Source organism: Andrographis paniculata, unplaced genomic scaffold (genome assembly GCF_009805555.1).
Source record: "Andrographis paniculata isolate CXL003 unplaced genomic scaffold, ASM980555v1 Contig60END, whole genome shotgun sequence".
Taxonomy (NCBI): Eukaryota; Viridiplantae; Streptophyta; class Magnoliopsida; order Lamiales; family Acanthaceae; genus Andrographis; species Andrographis paniculata.
In genome coordinates, this window is record NW_026137596.1 from 3,043,504 (window position 1) to 3,059,586 (window position 16,083).

At 33.2% G+C, this 16,083-nt stretch overlaps 3 protein-coding genes across 5 annotated transcripts; 1 reads left to right on the top strand and 2 right to left on the bottom strand.

Moving 5' to 3' along the window:
• Nucleotides 1–1,149: 1,149 nt before the first annotated feature.
• LOC127260081 (outer envelope protein 61) lies at nt 1,150–7,002 on the bottom strand. 3 transcript variants are annotated; one of them, XM_051287742.1, is made up of 12 exons: nt 6,862–7,002; nt 6,581–6,750; nt 5,198–5,428; nt 4,477–4,533; nt 4,232–4,360; nt 3,610–3,687; nt 3,443–3,513; nt 3,209–3,258; nt 2,938–3,109; nt 2,109–2,814; nt 1,715–1,858; nt 1,150–1,624 (listed from the first exon to the last, which is right to left on the bottom strand). In XM_051287742.1, the coding sequence occupies exons 2-12, from the start codon at nt 6,677–6,679 to the stop codon at nt 1,478–1,480; spliced, it is 1,884 nt and encodes a 627-aa protein (XP_051143699.1). In that variant the 5' UTR covers nt 6,680–6,750; nt 6,862–7,002; the 3' UTR covers nt 1,150–1,477. The 3 variants fall into 3 exon arrangements, with proteins under 3 accessions (XP_051143699.1, XP_051143702.1, XP_051143701.1); XM_051287745.1 differs by having other exon boundaries at nt 6,581–6,735; nt 6,862–6,997; XM_051287744.1 differs by having other exon boundaries at nt 6,581–6,997.
• A 2,417-nt stretch (nt 7,003–9,419) lies between these two features.
• Nucleotides 9,420–10,505, bottom strand: LOC127259305 (protein CHLORORESPIRATORY REDUCTION 42, chloroplastic). The gene is made up of 2 exons (XM_051286543.1): nt 10,191–10,505; nt 9,420–9,610 (listed from the first exon to the last, which is right to left on the bottom strand). The coding sequence occupies exons 1-2, from the start codon at nt 10,430–10,432 to the stop codon at nt 9,508–9,510; spliced, it is 345 nt and encodes a 114-aa protein (XP_051142500.1). The 5' UTR covers nt 10,433–10,505; the 3' UTR covers nt 9,420–9,507.
• Nucleotides 10,506–11,484: 979 nt separating this feature from the next.
• On the top strand, nt 11,485–15,976 carry LOC127260077 (protein AIR2-like). Its single transcript, XM_051287739.1, has 7 exons — nt 11,485–11,983; nt 13,396–13,515; nt 13,595–13,753; nt 14,306–14,455; nt 14,550–14,666; nt 15,053–15,160; nt 15,227–15,976. Exons 1-7 carry the CDS (start codon nt 11,660–11,662, stop codon nt 15,686–15,688), a joined length of 1,440 nt encoding a protein of 479 aa, XP_051143696.1. The 5' UTR covers nt 11,485–11,659; the 3' UTR covers nt 15,689–15,976.
• The last annotated feature ends 107 nt before the right edge of the window (nt 15,977–16,083 follow it).

The window sequence follows — 16,083 nt, forward strand, 5'->3', positions numbered from 1 at the left end:
GATTAATTATTCGCAATCGCAAGACAACGTTCACGTTGCATCAAAACTCTAATATTTGGGTGATTAGATTGGATTTTCATTATTCATCCAATTTTTTTTTCCTCCAAACATCAAATCAAACACCTAAATCAATTTTACATTCAAAATATCACATCATCAATGCCTATTTATATCACATCATACAATTATTCAAATTTAAAATTTTTATTATTTAAATTCCAATTCAAAATCCAAACTCCCAGACAAACACACCCTATGTTGTCACAGTCTCACGAGTTCACTTATACGAAACTTAATTATGACATAGATATGTATTTATTATTATTATTATTATTATTATTATTATATGGCAACAAAATGTCATTATTATCTTCAATATATTGCAACAAAATGTAAATGTAAATGTTATTATTACTTTTTTGTTGACTTTTGTATATTGAAAATGTATTGGAAAATAAATTTGGGCAAACAATTTTTATTATTTTTTTATATAAGATATATGAAATTGTATAAATAATATAAATATAATTTATTTTTTTTTTTGTGTAGTGTATTAACTTTTTTTAAAAAAATGGGAAGATAAAAACATAGAAAGAACAAAGCCTCAGTGTTCCTTTGAAATTTAATTACCTTTTACAATTTGAATATTTCTGAGAAAAATGTGGCTCAATTTATATAGATTTTTAATTTTAATTTTTTTTTTAATAAACATATTATTTATCAACAATAATAGTATTTTTAATTTTTTTGAAAATTTCAATTCCGAGATTTGGGTTTGTTTGCCTAAAATTACTATACAATTTATTGTACTTTACATCCAATTTTTATTTTTTTTCTTCAAATAAAAACACTAAACAAACAAAATATCTAAATAGAATATATATTTTATTTTTATAAATATTCTATCCCTTGGTTTAGTTCCAATAGATCTTTTTTTTTTATATTTATATATAATTATTTCTAATATAATAAAAAATAGACATTTGAGGGAGATAGATAAAAATACTGAATTTTCAGATGAGGCAGTATTAAAAAAATTAATAACCAAGCAAAAATAATTATTTAAGAGACTGATGATGGAACCAGTTTCCATACCATCAACAAAGGTTTTATTTATTCCGATCAAAAAAAAAAAAAAAAAAAAAAAACAAACAAACAAAGGTTTTATTTATCATCAAAACTCAATAACATCATCATTCATTCTTATATTCTTATTCTTCTTACAACTATTGAATAATTATTCACTCTTTCCTATCAATTAGGATTGTAGCAAAAATCAGTAGAGTATCATGCCAGCCATGTCAATTCAATTCATAACAACGAATAATCTTTCTTGTCTGCGCTTAGACAACAACTTAAAACTTAAATGTACTTTTATCATCTAATGTTACATGTGTATATATATATATATATATATATATATATCAGCCAAAACAACAGTAATTACCTCAAACATTGTCGTGTCCTGGTATAACATCTATTGACCGATTATGCCGAACCAGTGAAGAACAACAGCCAAAATAAGCACCAAGACGGCTAAAATCATGCCAGGTCTTCCCAGTAGCCAATTCTTTGTCTTCCTTGCGCCTTCTACACCTCGTTGAACCCTGTCCGCCCATTTCATCTACAATCATGTAACAAAAGAATCAGGATTATTCATAAAAAATATAACGTGCATAACCATTTATAATGCTGTTTTAAATTAAGACCGTACCATTTTATCCAAAGCTTCAGGCGACAAAGATGCCATTGCTTGTTGAGCTTTCTCCGCTTCTTCGCGTGAAAGCTTGTATCCAAACTGCTCACTCATGTTAGACATCATTTCCGGGCTCATGTTTTTCATCATTGATGTGAACATCTGGAAAAATCAGAAAGGCAATATATTCAAATCAAGATTTAAAAAAACTAGAAACTGATCAACTATGCCATGTTAATACTCGAAGGATATCAAATTATCATGTTACTAACCACATGGGAGTTAAGCTTCAAACAAGAAACTGAACTGTAGCTTAAAATATCTATTTACACAAAACATTAATATATATGTATGTATATCAGAATAACCGATCATATTAGCTTGAAAATGAGTAATTTAGGTAGAGACCAACCTCTCGCATAGCTGGATCTTTCATTTGATTTCTCATCTGTTCTTGTAAATCACCACCAGAATTTAGGAAACTAGGTTGGGTAGTGCCTGAAGTCGAGCTTGGATTCAAACTTTGAGAGGAACTACTCTCACCGCCATTGCCACCATTTACTTGTGAAATTTCTGGAAATTTGAAGTCACCCGATCCCAGTCCATCTGAATATGGAGTTCCGGCCATGGGTGTGCCTCCATTTCCTCTCAGGGATGAAGCCATTTCAAACATCCTTTTTTGTTCTTCAGGTGACATCTTACCCATCATCTCAGTTGCCATCTTAATCATTTCAGGATTCATGTTTGGAGGAACTGAACCAGGGCCAGCATGAAAACCTGCTGCCTCATTCCCTTTCAAAGAAGATGCCATTTCAAACATCTTTTGAAGCTCTCCTGGTGACATTTTAGCCATCATGTTAGATGCAGTCTTGAGCATATCGGGTGACAGGTCAGATGGAATGGATCCCGGGTTCAAACCCGAACCACTTTTTGGAAATGAATTCTCTCCCTGGAATGAGGAAGCTACTTTGAACATCCGGTCTAGTTCTTCGGGGGACATCTTGCTCATCATATCTGATGCTGTCTTTAGCATATCGGGAGACACACTGTCAATTTTCCCACCACTTAGAGCTGATAGGGTTTCAGGATCAGCACGAGATATGAAATTCTGGAAGGACCTATAGGACAACGACAGATAAAAACAGGTGAGTTTTCCTCATGACATCGACATCTATAGCAATCCCAACATCATGCATGTGGAGATGTGAGCAATGATGAGTATATATTATCAACCAATAAACCTGATAGACTCAGGATCATCCTTTAGAGATCCCAGGTAATCAGAGCTAGTTGGGCGAGGCTCCCTAAGGTCAGTTTGATTTGTACTGCATTGACTGGGTTCTTGTGATAGAAAATGTTTGGGGTTGTCCGATGATCCAGAGGCTTCTTCAGTAATTTCTTCAATAACTAACCCTAAATAAAATTGAGAAATAGATTCAACAAAAACTCATAAGTAAATTACAAATTGAATTGGGATGACTTACTGGTCAAGATATATTATAACATTTGTACCTCTGGATGATCGCCCCACCCCTTCCTTCCTCATTCTTTCCTCAGCATCCCTACGTATAAGTAAAGAGATTGTATTTGAAATCCCAAGATGATTTTTTCGATTAAATCAAAAGAGATAAAACCACAAAGTGCCCAGAACCTGCTCATGGAGTAGGATGTGGAAACAGAATCTCAACACACTGTAGATATAGTCATTAAATAAGACTAGAACTAGTTCATAGAAAATTTCAGTACCTTAAGACATCTGCGATCGTTTCATCTTCAGGAGAAACTTCATTTGCTTTCTTCAAGTCCGATACTGCATCCTGAAATTTTTATGTTAGTAAAGAACTCTTCAGAAGTACATTAATAACATACAGTTAAACTTTCAGCAACTACAGATAGTAGCGAGAAATACTTACTCCTAGTTGCCCTAATTCCTTGAATGCTTGGCCCCTCCTATAGAGGGCCTTGACATTTCTTGAATCATATGCCAAAACCTGTAGGATGAGGAAGATGTAGCTCAATTTCTCCATCTTTTTGCATGCTCTTGATGCAAAGGAAATCAGACGTAACAGGTACAGAGCAAGTAATTTAAGATTATTTACAGTGTCGCAGGCCATGTATCAACAGAAAAGCATTTATCAGAACAAGATTTTTCCTCTAGTGTCAACCAAATTCTTCAAAGAAACAGAATGTGAATAAATTAATAGGCAATGCCTCCTTGTATTTAGTATTTACGATAACGTGCAAAAAGCACTCCATGTTGGGAAGTAAATTCAAACATGGGGTCATTTGCGCTATTCTTCTATGAAAGATTTCTTGGAATGCAATGTTCACAATGAAATAGACCATCTTTAACCCAAAAGGACAATAATTGCACTGGTAAAGAATCAATTATGAATATTAATCATTAAATAATATAAAACAGTGTGAAGAACTGAATTAGAGATTTACATAAATTGGTTGAACGATCAGAAGATCATGTTTAAACATTAGTTGGAAGATTTAATCGAGTCGGACAGGAGTTAAGAGTACCCATACCTCTGTTCCTTCGCTGATGCACTCATCATACTGATTGGTTTTCAAGTAACATGACATCATATTAAGAGAGCATGCCAAGAGAAGGTTTTTGCCTTTTGAAGTGGAAACATCTTTCAGGTTGTTCTTTGCCTATGAAAGCATACACAAACCATAAAAGAAAACGTAAAAACTAGATGCTGTTGTATGTGCTATAATGTAAGAGAAAATAACCAGGGAAAAACAACAAGCACCAAATCGGAGCTTACACGCATATATTTCTCCAGGGCATTTTTGTACATTCCTTGACTGTGAAGTTCATTCCCCTGATACCAACAACTCAAGTAAATGAATACCATGATACTGCAAATTAAGACATGCAGAATGCAGATTCGCAAACAAGTACATAAGCTAAATGCCTCAATGCTCACAGAGGTCATCCAGGGTGTCTTAAATGCCAAACAACCAATCAAGGAAATGAAAGGGTGAAATGAAAATCTAGATCACATGAAACACCTATTTAAATCACAGGTCATTCTTAAATCAATTCAAAATTTTACCATTTTCAAAACAACCCCCAAGGCCAAAACACAACCAAATAATGAAAGAAAACCCTCTTCCTTCAACGCCGTTCAAATATCAGAATTGTCTTAATATATGCAAAGCCCCATCGTGCAACCACTATTATTTGTATATCTTCACCTAAACGGGATGATAGAAAGACTACTTACATACTAGGCTCCTAGCATCAAATTACATATTAATATAGGAAGACGGGGGGGGGGGGGGGTGGGGGTGTGGAAGGTAGGAAATTACCCAAACATAATAAAGCATTCTAAGAAGGCAATCACTGAGCTAAATAAAATATTTCCAACGTTACTTAGGTTCACTTCAACATGAGATGACACTCACACAGTATAACAAGAGAGAGTTAGAAGTGACACTGTCGAACATAAGAAGAATAAAGGTTTTTCCTCATTCGTGAGTCACCTGTTTTTTTAGCATCTCTGCTGCATTGATTGTATATGTCATCTGTGCATCCATCTGTGCCCTCATTGCAGCTACTTCCTCAGGCGAGGCATTCGCCATCTTCTCACCAATCTCAGCTATATCCTCTGGACGAGTTTGCTTCAACTGTTCTGCAGCAAATTTTAAGTCTTCAGGCCTCAAATTTTGCATGCCTTCAGAAGCCATTCTCATCAAGTTTGGATTCGACATCATCTGCAAAGAGAAGTGTTTTGTATCCATATTAACTACTGATCATAAACAAATAAAATTAGCTCAAGAATAATTAAACCTAAACCAAACTTAACAAGTCATATGCTGAAATATGGTGGAGTTGTTTATGAACTCCTACATACTTGAAATCCATTTGATGGATTGATACATTGCAGTTGACTGTAGTAACATATAGTCAGGGAACTAATTGTTGGTAAATCAAACATACACATGTACCAAGGAAATGTAAATTAAGGTCCCAATTTCAACAAGGTAAACAAACATGGACACCATCACCATCCTCAGGAGATGCACGTGAAATTTCTGTTAGTATCCTTTCTTGTCATTTGTCATTCAAGCAACAGTAACCATATACATAATAAATCATACCCAAGGTAAGTTTACAACGCTAATCATTTCCATATCACCAAATACCCCATGAACAACATCAATTCCAGCCTGTTGCCAGCTTTTATAACAAGCCACCTAACACTATTCCAAGAAAGAACATACTATCCAGTATCCACCACGTAGAACCAATTTAAACTGCAATTTTTATACAAGACCATATATTTGTATCTCCTAAAATTATATTATTACATTCGAATTGCATGGTAAATGTCATTTAGAAACTCACTTGCGTGATAATGAAATGCATGTTATATACCTAAAGATCGCATACTTAGGTTGCTTCAACTTGGTATATAGCCGGCGCCGTGTCCAAGTTTAACTTACATTTTGCTACCTGTATTAACTTCTAGACCCAATATTTACCCACAGAATCATTGTCTTCCTTTAGAAAGAGATGGAACTTTTAGAATTAGACCCCACATTTTTTTTCTTAGATGATCATCATCAAAATATATAGGGATAGAAAGATAAATGTCAATAGACGGATTCTGAAAACTCGTAGAATTCCTTCCACTTTCAGGCGATCTCCACTCATCGTATAATATCTTATAGACAGCAAATGACAAAACAAATCCAACCAAATCTATATATATCACAAGAGTTTTCAGTGCTTTGCAATATGTACACAATATACCAGATTCCTCGAAGTCATGCCAAAACTCAAAGAACACCACAGACATTTACACACGCAATAAATTGGACAGAAAAAAAATGTATGGAGCGTGTATGAAAGATCACAAATACCTGCTGCTGAATCCGAGCAAAATCAGCTGGCGACATGCGACTCATCTGCTCCTGAGCCATTCTCATCAGCTCCGGATCCATCATCATTCCGTTAAACATTCTGCTAATTCCTCTCTAAAACCCTCCAATCAAATCGACGATCGGCGGAATCCAACCTTAATTATTCGAAACTACACCGATAGAATATATAATTGTACATGAAAAATAAAAATAAAAACAATTCCTCAAACTGCCGACTCTCCAACACAAACAAAACCCTAGAATTTTAGGAGAAAATTTACTTGGTGCTATTTCGAATTCTGGGATTGCAATTCGATTCGGTGGATCGGTGGAAAGAGAATACGAATCCGAATCTTCCGGTGCGACGAGGGTCTCCGATATCGTTCTAGGAATTCAATTTATTTCGAAATGGGTTATGAATATATGCGTCAATTTATATAGGGGCGTTACGCGCATGTCAAGTTGACCAAAGGGGCAGCCCGACCCGGACCAGACGGGTCACAGCAGCGGGCCGCTCAACCCTGGCCCAGATTAATGTAATGGGTCCGTAGTGCGCTATACTGTAGCACCAGATCCGATATATATATTGACAGCTTAATGCTTTTCTTAAAATTAATAATGATAAATTTATAAATTTATTTATTTAGCGTTTTAATTTAATTTTTTTTAATGTGGAATATATAATATAAAAAATAATAACATTTAAAAAAAAATCATAAAAAAAAAAGAAGAAGAAACATTTATGAAATTTTTGTACACAAAAATAGGCGTTATTGGGTGTTTCCAAAATAGTCAATAAATGAATTTGTTCAACTATTTTTTATTTTTTTGGATAATACGATTTATTATAAATATTATAATAAAAAATATAATATATATGTTAACACAATATATATATATAATATATATTTGGTAAATTGTTTTTTAGTCTAGTAACTAGACCCTTTTATCATTTTAGTCCGGTAAGTAGAGCATGTCGCAAATTAGTTCCATAAATGAAAAATTTTCGTTGTTTTAGTCCTCCGGCGCTGAAGAGGCCCGCGTGGCTCGCCGGAGGTGACGTGGCTATTATCCTTAATAGATGGCTTTATAGTTTGGGGATAAATTAATAACTGTAAAATTATAAGTTTAAACCTTAAACATTTTTAAGTATTGTCTATCATTTTATCAATTGTTATGTTTAAATAAAATTGTGAAGTGTTTTTATTGTTTTTAAAATATTTGATAAAAATAACATATATTTTTAAATTTGTTCATAAACATTTTTTTATTATGAATGAGAAAAAACATAAACAATGGAATTGTTATACTCTTACAAAATGATTTATTTTAGAACGTCTTGTGATTATTTCTATAAAATAAATCCTAAAACTATTATGTATATATTTTCGAAAGTGATAACTCACATGAATTTGTTTTTAGACTTGCTCCAAATGGCCTCGTTACTAGTGGAGTTCACTTGGGACTTATAAAATGTGAAATTTTTCTTAGCAACTTTCAACGTAGAACTTGAGTTTTTGCACTTCAACAATCCTCCCTTCAAATCAAGGACTAACCAACGGGTCTTCTCTGTCCACCTTGTACCGCCTATCACAAAGGCAGTCCAGTTAGACGGTGAAATAGACTGGGTGGCATTGGGCATAGGTGGTGGTGGTGGACTCACCCTCGTGACCTGCGGAGGTACCTTATGTCGAAAGTCAAGTTTTTTTTAATAACGTGAGAATCCGCAGCCGCTACCCGAATTCTTGATATATAAACTTTGACTCAAATGTCCATGTGTAAATGCAATATCGTGAGGATTAACTAAAAATGAACAAACATACATTGTTTGTCTTTTAGTATTTAATATCAAAATTAATAATATTCATTTTTATTTAACTTCTAGTAGTAATATATCATTTTTTAACAAAATAATTATATCAAAATAATATTTAGATAAATATTCGTATCAAATCAAATTTGAATTACAATCAAACAAACAGTGCATATTTTTTTAATACTAATTTTTACTTGCGATTCTTCAAAAATAATTATAAATAATACAAAAACTTTTATTTAAAAAACATAAATAAATTCAAATACTTACTAAAAAAAAATTAAAAAATCAAATATTCAATTTAAAACTATATATTTTATATTTTTGATATAATTATCCATATCATACACCAAAAATCAATCTATTAGAAAACATGGTTAATATTATAGAATTACAGAGTCTATTTATTTATTATTTATATTTTTAAATGTTTGAATATTAGTGAAAATGACGAAAATACCCCTATTAGTATTGTATAATATAAAAGTAATGACATTTGTGTAATATAGTGTAAGTTGGAAGGATATTTATTATGCTAGATAGGTAATACAATTATTAAATTAGGAAATGATAACCTTTGTTTTGGGATGAACGAAAATCGAAAATCGTAACATTTTAATGGGAGAGGGGGAGGGAGTATAGACTTTTCATTCAAAAAGAATATACTATATTTATTTACATCTATCCATTTCACCTAAATATAAATTTTAAAAAAACACACAAAATTAAAAACAATAAACATGTAAAATTGTCATTTAAAAATATACTCCATCGGTCAAACTACAAAGTATACATATTTCTATTTTGGGACGTCCAATTATAAAGTAACAATTTCATTAAATACCCAATTTTTTTCCACAAAAATACCCTTACTTTACATCACATCATTACTTTTATATAAAAAAAAAGTAAGGACAAAAATGTCATTACACTACTTTTACCTATCTACTATATTTAAAATACTATTATTTTTTAAACTCGACACCAAAAGTAAATGTATACTTTCTCCGTTGACGGAGTGAGTATAAGACTATGATAACAAAAAACAATACAACAAAACGTTGGAATAACATATATAGAATAACACAAACAATCATCTATATACATTAAATTATTCATCCAACTCTAAGGGTTTAAAATATTTTCCATCGATAAGATAAGTGCCAACGGTGAGACGAACTGCCCACACATCCTTAGGCTTTCTCGATACAATCCTACAAGTCTCACAAATTCAACAAACAATTATTGATAAATTAATACTCCCTCCAACCATACACAAAGTAAATATTTATTTTTTGCGCGATGTTTAAGAAATAATAATATTTTATTATAATTAGTTAAAAGTAATGATGTTATGTAAAAAAAGAGTATTTGTGAAAAAAAAAAAAGTGAAATATTTAATGAAATGTTTACTTTGTAATTAAACGTCCCAAAATATGTACAAATGTAACATAAATATTCATCTTCATCTCAAAGCATAAAATACTAAATTTAAAATATAACACCTAACCAATAATCATATCATAAAAACATATTACTACCTCCGTCCATAAGAAGAGTATCGTTTGCGTTTTGCGTCAATGTATTTAACATAAAAAAAAAATCATATATTTATATAATTTACTCTACAGATGTATTTGTATTATAAGAGACAAATAGAGATATCTTTGTATTTTTTTAAATTTTTATTTATAGTATATTTTAACATAATAATTAATAGTCAAATATCAACGTACAAAAAATCCATAATACTCTTCTTATAAGAAATGAGAAATAGTATTTTTGATTGCATACCTTCCTACATCTCCCGGCTTGACCACATTGTTATTTGCCCGTAAACAAGGAACAGAGGTGGCCGTCTTCAAAAGTTGCGGCGCTTCGATAACTATTATCGGCGATCCAATTTCGAGTTTTGATTTTTCTTTTTGCGATGAATTTGTATTTATGGGTAAATCGTTTAGACAACATTTTACCGATCGAATTTGAGATCTAAGGGTGGGATAATTAAAAGAAGCTAAAGAGGATATGGAAGCCATACAGAAAAAAAGAGAAATGGTGACAGTGATGAGAAGAAGAATAAGAAGATTATGTTCTTGTGGCTAGAATGTATTTTTGCCCATTTATCTTCTTTTTATATGTCCCATTTTTAATAATGAGTATTTATGTCAATAAATCAATATAATATATTTTTTAATATTAATAATTTTATATGTATACAGTGAAAAAAATACTATAAGTTGTCAAATTTATTAATATAGAAAGACAAATTAGTGTAATAATATTATTATTTTTTAATAATATTTTATGTTTATTGTGCTTGTTTAATGGTTGTGTATGTAAGTTATTCCTACTCATTTATAATTTACATTATATTCAATTTTAATTTATATCTAAAATACTATGTAAATGTTCATTTATATCAAATTAAATATTTAATTTTAAAATTTTATATTTAAAATTCAAAAGCAAATTCTCCAATCCACAAACAAACAAAAATGTATAATATAAAATATTTTAAATTACTTTATTTGTCCTAAATTAAATGTCTATTTTCTATTTTGGTCCACATCACATAATTTATTATTTTTTTATTATTATAATTATATACTCTAATTCCATTTTAAATTTTAATTATAATATTTAGTTATATTAATTTTAATATATATTTATTTTTATTATATAATAACTATTTTTAATAATATATTTTTTAATTATATGAGAAATATTAACTTAATTTTTTTTTTCTTTTATGTTTTTCTTTTTTTTTTTTTTGTGTTTGTTTGGAGGTTTAGTAAAAATTTTGAATCGTATTAGGTGATATAAATATGTTTTGATATGATATTTTGAATATAAAATTAATTTTTTAAAATAATATAAAAAAAATAGTGTTTGATGAGATAATTTTAAAATTTTTATTTTGAATGAATAGTAAATCTTAGGCAAAATCCCTCTAACAATCACACAATTAAAGATACGGTAATGCTGGTATTTTGGTCTTTTTGTTCATCGGTTTCAAGAAGTTGTTTGGGACTGGGCTTATATAAACTGAAGGTTTGATGATCCGGGCCCAATTTTTTACAGTCCTGATTACTGATTTGGGAACTTTTTAGGGTTAGGGTTTGTATCTCCCCATCGTTCCGACCTTGCTGATTCCTACGTTGTCATTGTTGCCAAGACCCTGATATTCTACTATAATATTTTTGCTTATCGTTGTAGCGGCAGAGTATCGAAGAGGGGGCAATAGGGCGCAATCGAAAGACGACATGGGGAAGCGGAGAGATTCCGCGAGCAGCTACGACGACGAGGAGGCTAATGGAGACCTCAGCTTGGAAATCGTTCGGAAATCCATGCGCCGAGCGGTCAATAATGATCCGCGGACGGATGGGGTTTCTGAAATTGTTACGGTTTTGAAGGAAGAAAAGAAGAGGAAGGAGAAAAGGAAGAAGAAAAAGAGCGACGAAATTGGAGTGGATGTCGATTCTGGTATAGACCTGAACGAAACAGTAGTGAAGTTGGAAGAAGAGGAGAGGAAAGCGGAGAAAAGGAAGAAGGCGAAGACCCATGACGTTAAAGCTCCTGATGATTCTGTAAGCACTCGTTTTAGACTTGTTTAATGGGATGCTATTGATTTGATCAATTTTTCAGAACTATGCGCGCACAAAGTTAGCGATTAATATTATGTTTCAGTCTGATAGGTACTCGGTTTTGAGATATTTGTGGGGAACTAGGGAGAGGTTCTGGTTGTCTCAAGATTGATCTTCTACTTTTAGCTTCATGACTCATGTTTACACATGTTTGATTCAGTAGATTTAAGCTATTCATACGCTCGATTGATAGATTTCTGCCCACACGACATAGGCATTTGAGAATGTATTAGTTTGTGCGTGTGATGGGTGTTAGATGCTGTTTGGTGGATAACATGAGTTGTGCACGATTGTGATCTGAACTTGCTGTGCGGATGTATGTATGTTTTTAAATAACCATGTATGTATACTATTGACATGGTTGATATTGAGTTAGATATAGGGAGAGCTGTTAAACGAATCGAGTAGCTCGCGAGCTTGGCTCGCGACAAGGCTCGTTTATATCAAAATTTATATTTATTATTAAAATTTGAATATTTTATTATAAAAAATTATGATAAAATTAAATATATTTAATTTATATATTAAAAAACATATAGAATATGTATAAAATTCAAACGGAGCTCGAGCTCAAGTTCGAGCCTTACGAGCCGAGCTCGAGCTTGAATTTGAGCCTAGCGAGCCGTGTTCGAAGCACTATTTTGGCTCGAACTCTTAACGAGTCGAGCCGAGCCTGTATCATTAACAAGTTCGAGTCGAGCTCGAACAACCAATACTCGAGCTCGCTCGGCTCGTTTAACAGCTCTAGATATAGGTACACTGAAATGATGGATAAAGTTTCATCCATATTATAGGATTCAGAACTGGCTACAGTGGAGATGGTCTTGGTTGTTAGTATTGAGGGTTGAGTCTCTATTTGTATAACAGGCATTAGAAGCTCTGTTATCAAAATTGGTTCAGTTGGGGTTAGTGGAGCTTGAAATTATGATATTTTTTAGAATATATCAGGGGTTTGTCATTCACAAGTTCACATATTAAATTATTACCATTGTGTTACTATCTACTAGCTCCGTCCCAATTTATTTTGATAGTTTTTGTTCCGGCATGGCTTGTTAAGCGGTATAATTTTCATAGTCTTTTACCATTTTATAAATTGTATTGATAAGGGTAAAAGGGAAAAAAATGCAGTATAAAGTCAAGAAATCTGCAAACATTTTGAGACATCTCAAAATAAAAATAATAGCAAGCAAATAGGGACGGAGGGAGTATTATCTAAAGTTGATTTAATTGGGGGAACCTATCTTCTTTCTTTGTAGGTTTCCTGTTGATTAAATGTGAGTGTGATCTTACTACTTCTCTATGCGTCCTTGCTCTCGATCTGAGATGTTATTTGTTTCTTTTTCTACTTTACTTAGGGAGATCATGGGAAGGATGATGAGAAGCCACTGCCTGATAAAGCAATTGATGCCTCACTTAATGCTGATGAAACAAAACCTGCCGAGTCATCAGACAATGTTGTTCTGAGGAAGCTTCTTGTAAGATAAAATACTTTGTGATAAGCTTTGTTTTTGTAAGACAAACTGCACATCGTGATTGTAATTATTATGATGTCAGAGGGGGCCTAGGTACTTTGATCCTCCAGATAGTAGTTGGGGAACATGCTACAATTGTGGGGAAGAGGGTCATACAACGGTCAACTGTACAGCTGCTAAGCGCAAGAAGCCCTGCTTTGTCTGTGGGAGCTTTGAACATAATGCAAAACAATGCTCCAAGGTGTGTGCTTTACTATTTACACGATTCCTACACCTCCATTTTCTCTGACTCCATAGTGGTTGCATGGGTTCTTTGCATGAGATCAAATGCTTTTCCATGACTTTGAATTCAGAATGGTATTTTCAGTAATCTATCTAAACTCTCTACTATAGTGTTCATAGCACACATGCATCATCTATTGCTCCAAGGTGGGTGCTCAAAGGGCCAAGGGGTTACTTCTTGGATTTCACTATTTGCACGATTCCTACACCCCCGTTTTCTGACTCCATAGTGGTTGCATGGGTTATTTCCATGAGATCGAATATTTTTCTGGACTTTAAATTCATCTCATAAATTTGTAGATTCGAGTCATTCGACTAAAGTGAACAATCTTTTCACTAATCTATCTAAACTCACTACTATAGTGTTCATAGTACGCATGTATTATTTATTGCTACTGTAGTTTTTTCTAATAAAGTAAATGCCATTCAAGTGATTAAATTGTACCTATCTTTTGTCTAGCAACTAAATTTAATACTAGATTCTTCTGCTTTTGTTTCTTTAATCTTGCAGGGACGGGATTGCTTTATCTGCAAACAGCATGGTCACCGTGCAAAAGACTGTCCTGACAAATTCAAAAGTTCTAGGATATGTCTTAAATGTGGAGATCCAGGGCATGATATGTTCTCGTGTAGAAATGACTATTATTCAGACGATCTCCAGGTATCATTAGTGATAGTTCACTGATTTACGCCAGTTTCTTCTCAGGTTTAGCAAATTTCCTATTCTCATACCCCGCACTTGTATTTTTGTGTAGGAGATACAATGTTACATTTGTGGAAGGTTTGGTCATCTGTGTTGTAAAAATTACAGCGATGGTGGTCCTCAAGTGCTTTCATGCTACAGATGTGGTCTTACTGGCCATTCTGGTTTGGTGAGTTCAATCTGCTTTTCGATCTCAATTGATGATAACTTGAACTGACCCAACTTAAAAAAACATTTATTTCGAACCCCAAAATTGCAACAATGCTATAGCAGTAGGAAGACATACATGTTGGTAGCAGTAGAAGACATATACATTTATAATGCTGTAGGCTTGCCTGAATGGTGATATTATACGAGCTAATTATGCTACATTATAGGAACTATTTTTCTTCAGTTTTCAGCTCTGGCAATTTGTATTCTACACCTGGATTAGACAAGAATTAAGATGATTTTGTTTCCATGTCGCGAATTAAGATATTACAAACAGCCATGATATCATTCCTTTCTACCAGTTTATGTGCAACTCTTCATGCTCGTCATTTATCACTTTTGCAGGCGTGCACGTGGCAACCGGGAGATACAGAGGACATGGTACCTTCACATTCTTGCTACAGATGTGGTCTAGAAGGGCATTTTGCTCGGGAATGCACCAATTCAACCAAGGTATCTTATTTGCCTCTCCCATACATCCCAAGTAATTGTAGTTTTAAAATTTCATGTCTTTATCAGGCTGGTAAGAGACATCGGGAACCTTCAACACCAAAACAGAAGTCTTCTAAGAATAGGGATAAAAGGGACACAAGATCTGCACCTCAAGATCTCGCAAAGGCACGCAGGAAGAAGAAATCTCAGCATCAAGAATTTGCTTCACCTAAAAAGCCAAAATCCAGAGGTGGCTGGATCACCGAAGATCCTGATTCTGAACCTGAATACACTTACCACAGTAAATCCAAATCGAAGAACTGGAGATCTCCAAGCACCCCTAAGAGTAGATGGGCTAAACTCCCGAGCTCAAATGGCGGTTATGCATCCGCCTCCCATTCTTCAAAAAGGCCTCGCAACCTTAATTATGATGATTCAGCCTCCAATGGGCAAACAAGATTTCATCGGCCCAGATATTCTGCTTCAAGATTCGACAACGCGAGCAGGAACAACAGCAACAACAGGATGGGAAGAAACTACGACTGGTGATTATGATGATTCAGTGTAGAGAGTTAATTCATTCTTCTTGAGATATATATATATATATTTATGCAAAATTGCAATTTCTGCATTCCCCGGTAAAATGTGCAATGCAATTTGGGGCTTGCAGGCTCGATATATATACTACGGTTGCATCAACGCACTAGGTTAGATAGATCGTATGTCCGTTCGTTGGTTGTGCGGATTTATAAGGATTGTAACCTGTACCTGCTGCTTCTTACAGTTCACTTGTATTAAGAGACGCTCTTCACTTGTATAAGGATGGTTTTTTGTGTATTGTTGTTTTTTTTTTTTGTTTTTTTTTTTTGTTGTTTTTTTTTTTTTTTTTTTAAATGACGTGGAATCCGCAGTCAAATTTAATACCCTTCAAACCAGATTCGACG

Excerpts from the sequence above, each read along its gene's own strand:
- LOC127260081 (XM_051287742.1), bottom strand. The coding sequence starts at position 6,679 with ATGTTTAACGGAATGATGATGGATCCGGAGCTGATGAGAATGGCTCAG. Across the intron at positions 5,429-6,580 it reads TTGCTCGGATTCAGCAGCAG|ATGATGTCGAATCCAAACTT; the intron begins GTATTTGTGATC and ends TTCTCTTTGCAG. Across the intron at positions 4,361-4,476 it reads CCCTGGAGAAATATATGCGT|GCAAAGAACAACCTGAAAGA; the intron begins GTAAGCTCCGAT and ends ATGCTTTCATAG.
- LOC127259305 (XM_051286543.1), bottom strand. The coding sequence starts at position 10,432 with ATGGCTTCCATATCCTCTTTAGCTTCTTTTAATTATCCCACCCTTAGA. Across the intron at positions 9,611-10,190 it reads AAGCCGGGAGATGTAGGAAG|GATTGTATCGAGAAAGCCTA; the intron begins GTATGCAATCAA and ends TGAGACTTGTAG.
- LOC127260077 (XM_051287739.1), top strand. The coding sequence starts at position 11,660 with ATGGGGAAGCGGAGAGATTCCGCGAGCAGCTACGACGACGAGGAGGCT. Across the intron at positions 13,516-13,594 it reads TTGTTCTGAGGAAGCTTCTT|AGGGGGCCTAGGTACTTTGA; the intron begins GTAAGATAAAAT and ends TTATGATGTCAG. Across the intron at positions 15,161-15,226 it reads AATGCACCAATTCAACCAAG|GCTGGTAAGAGACATCGGGA; the intron begins GTATCTTATTTG and ends TGTCTTTATCAG.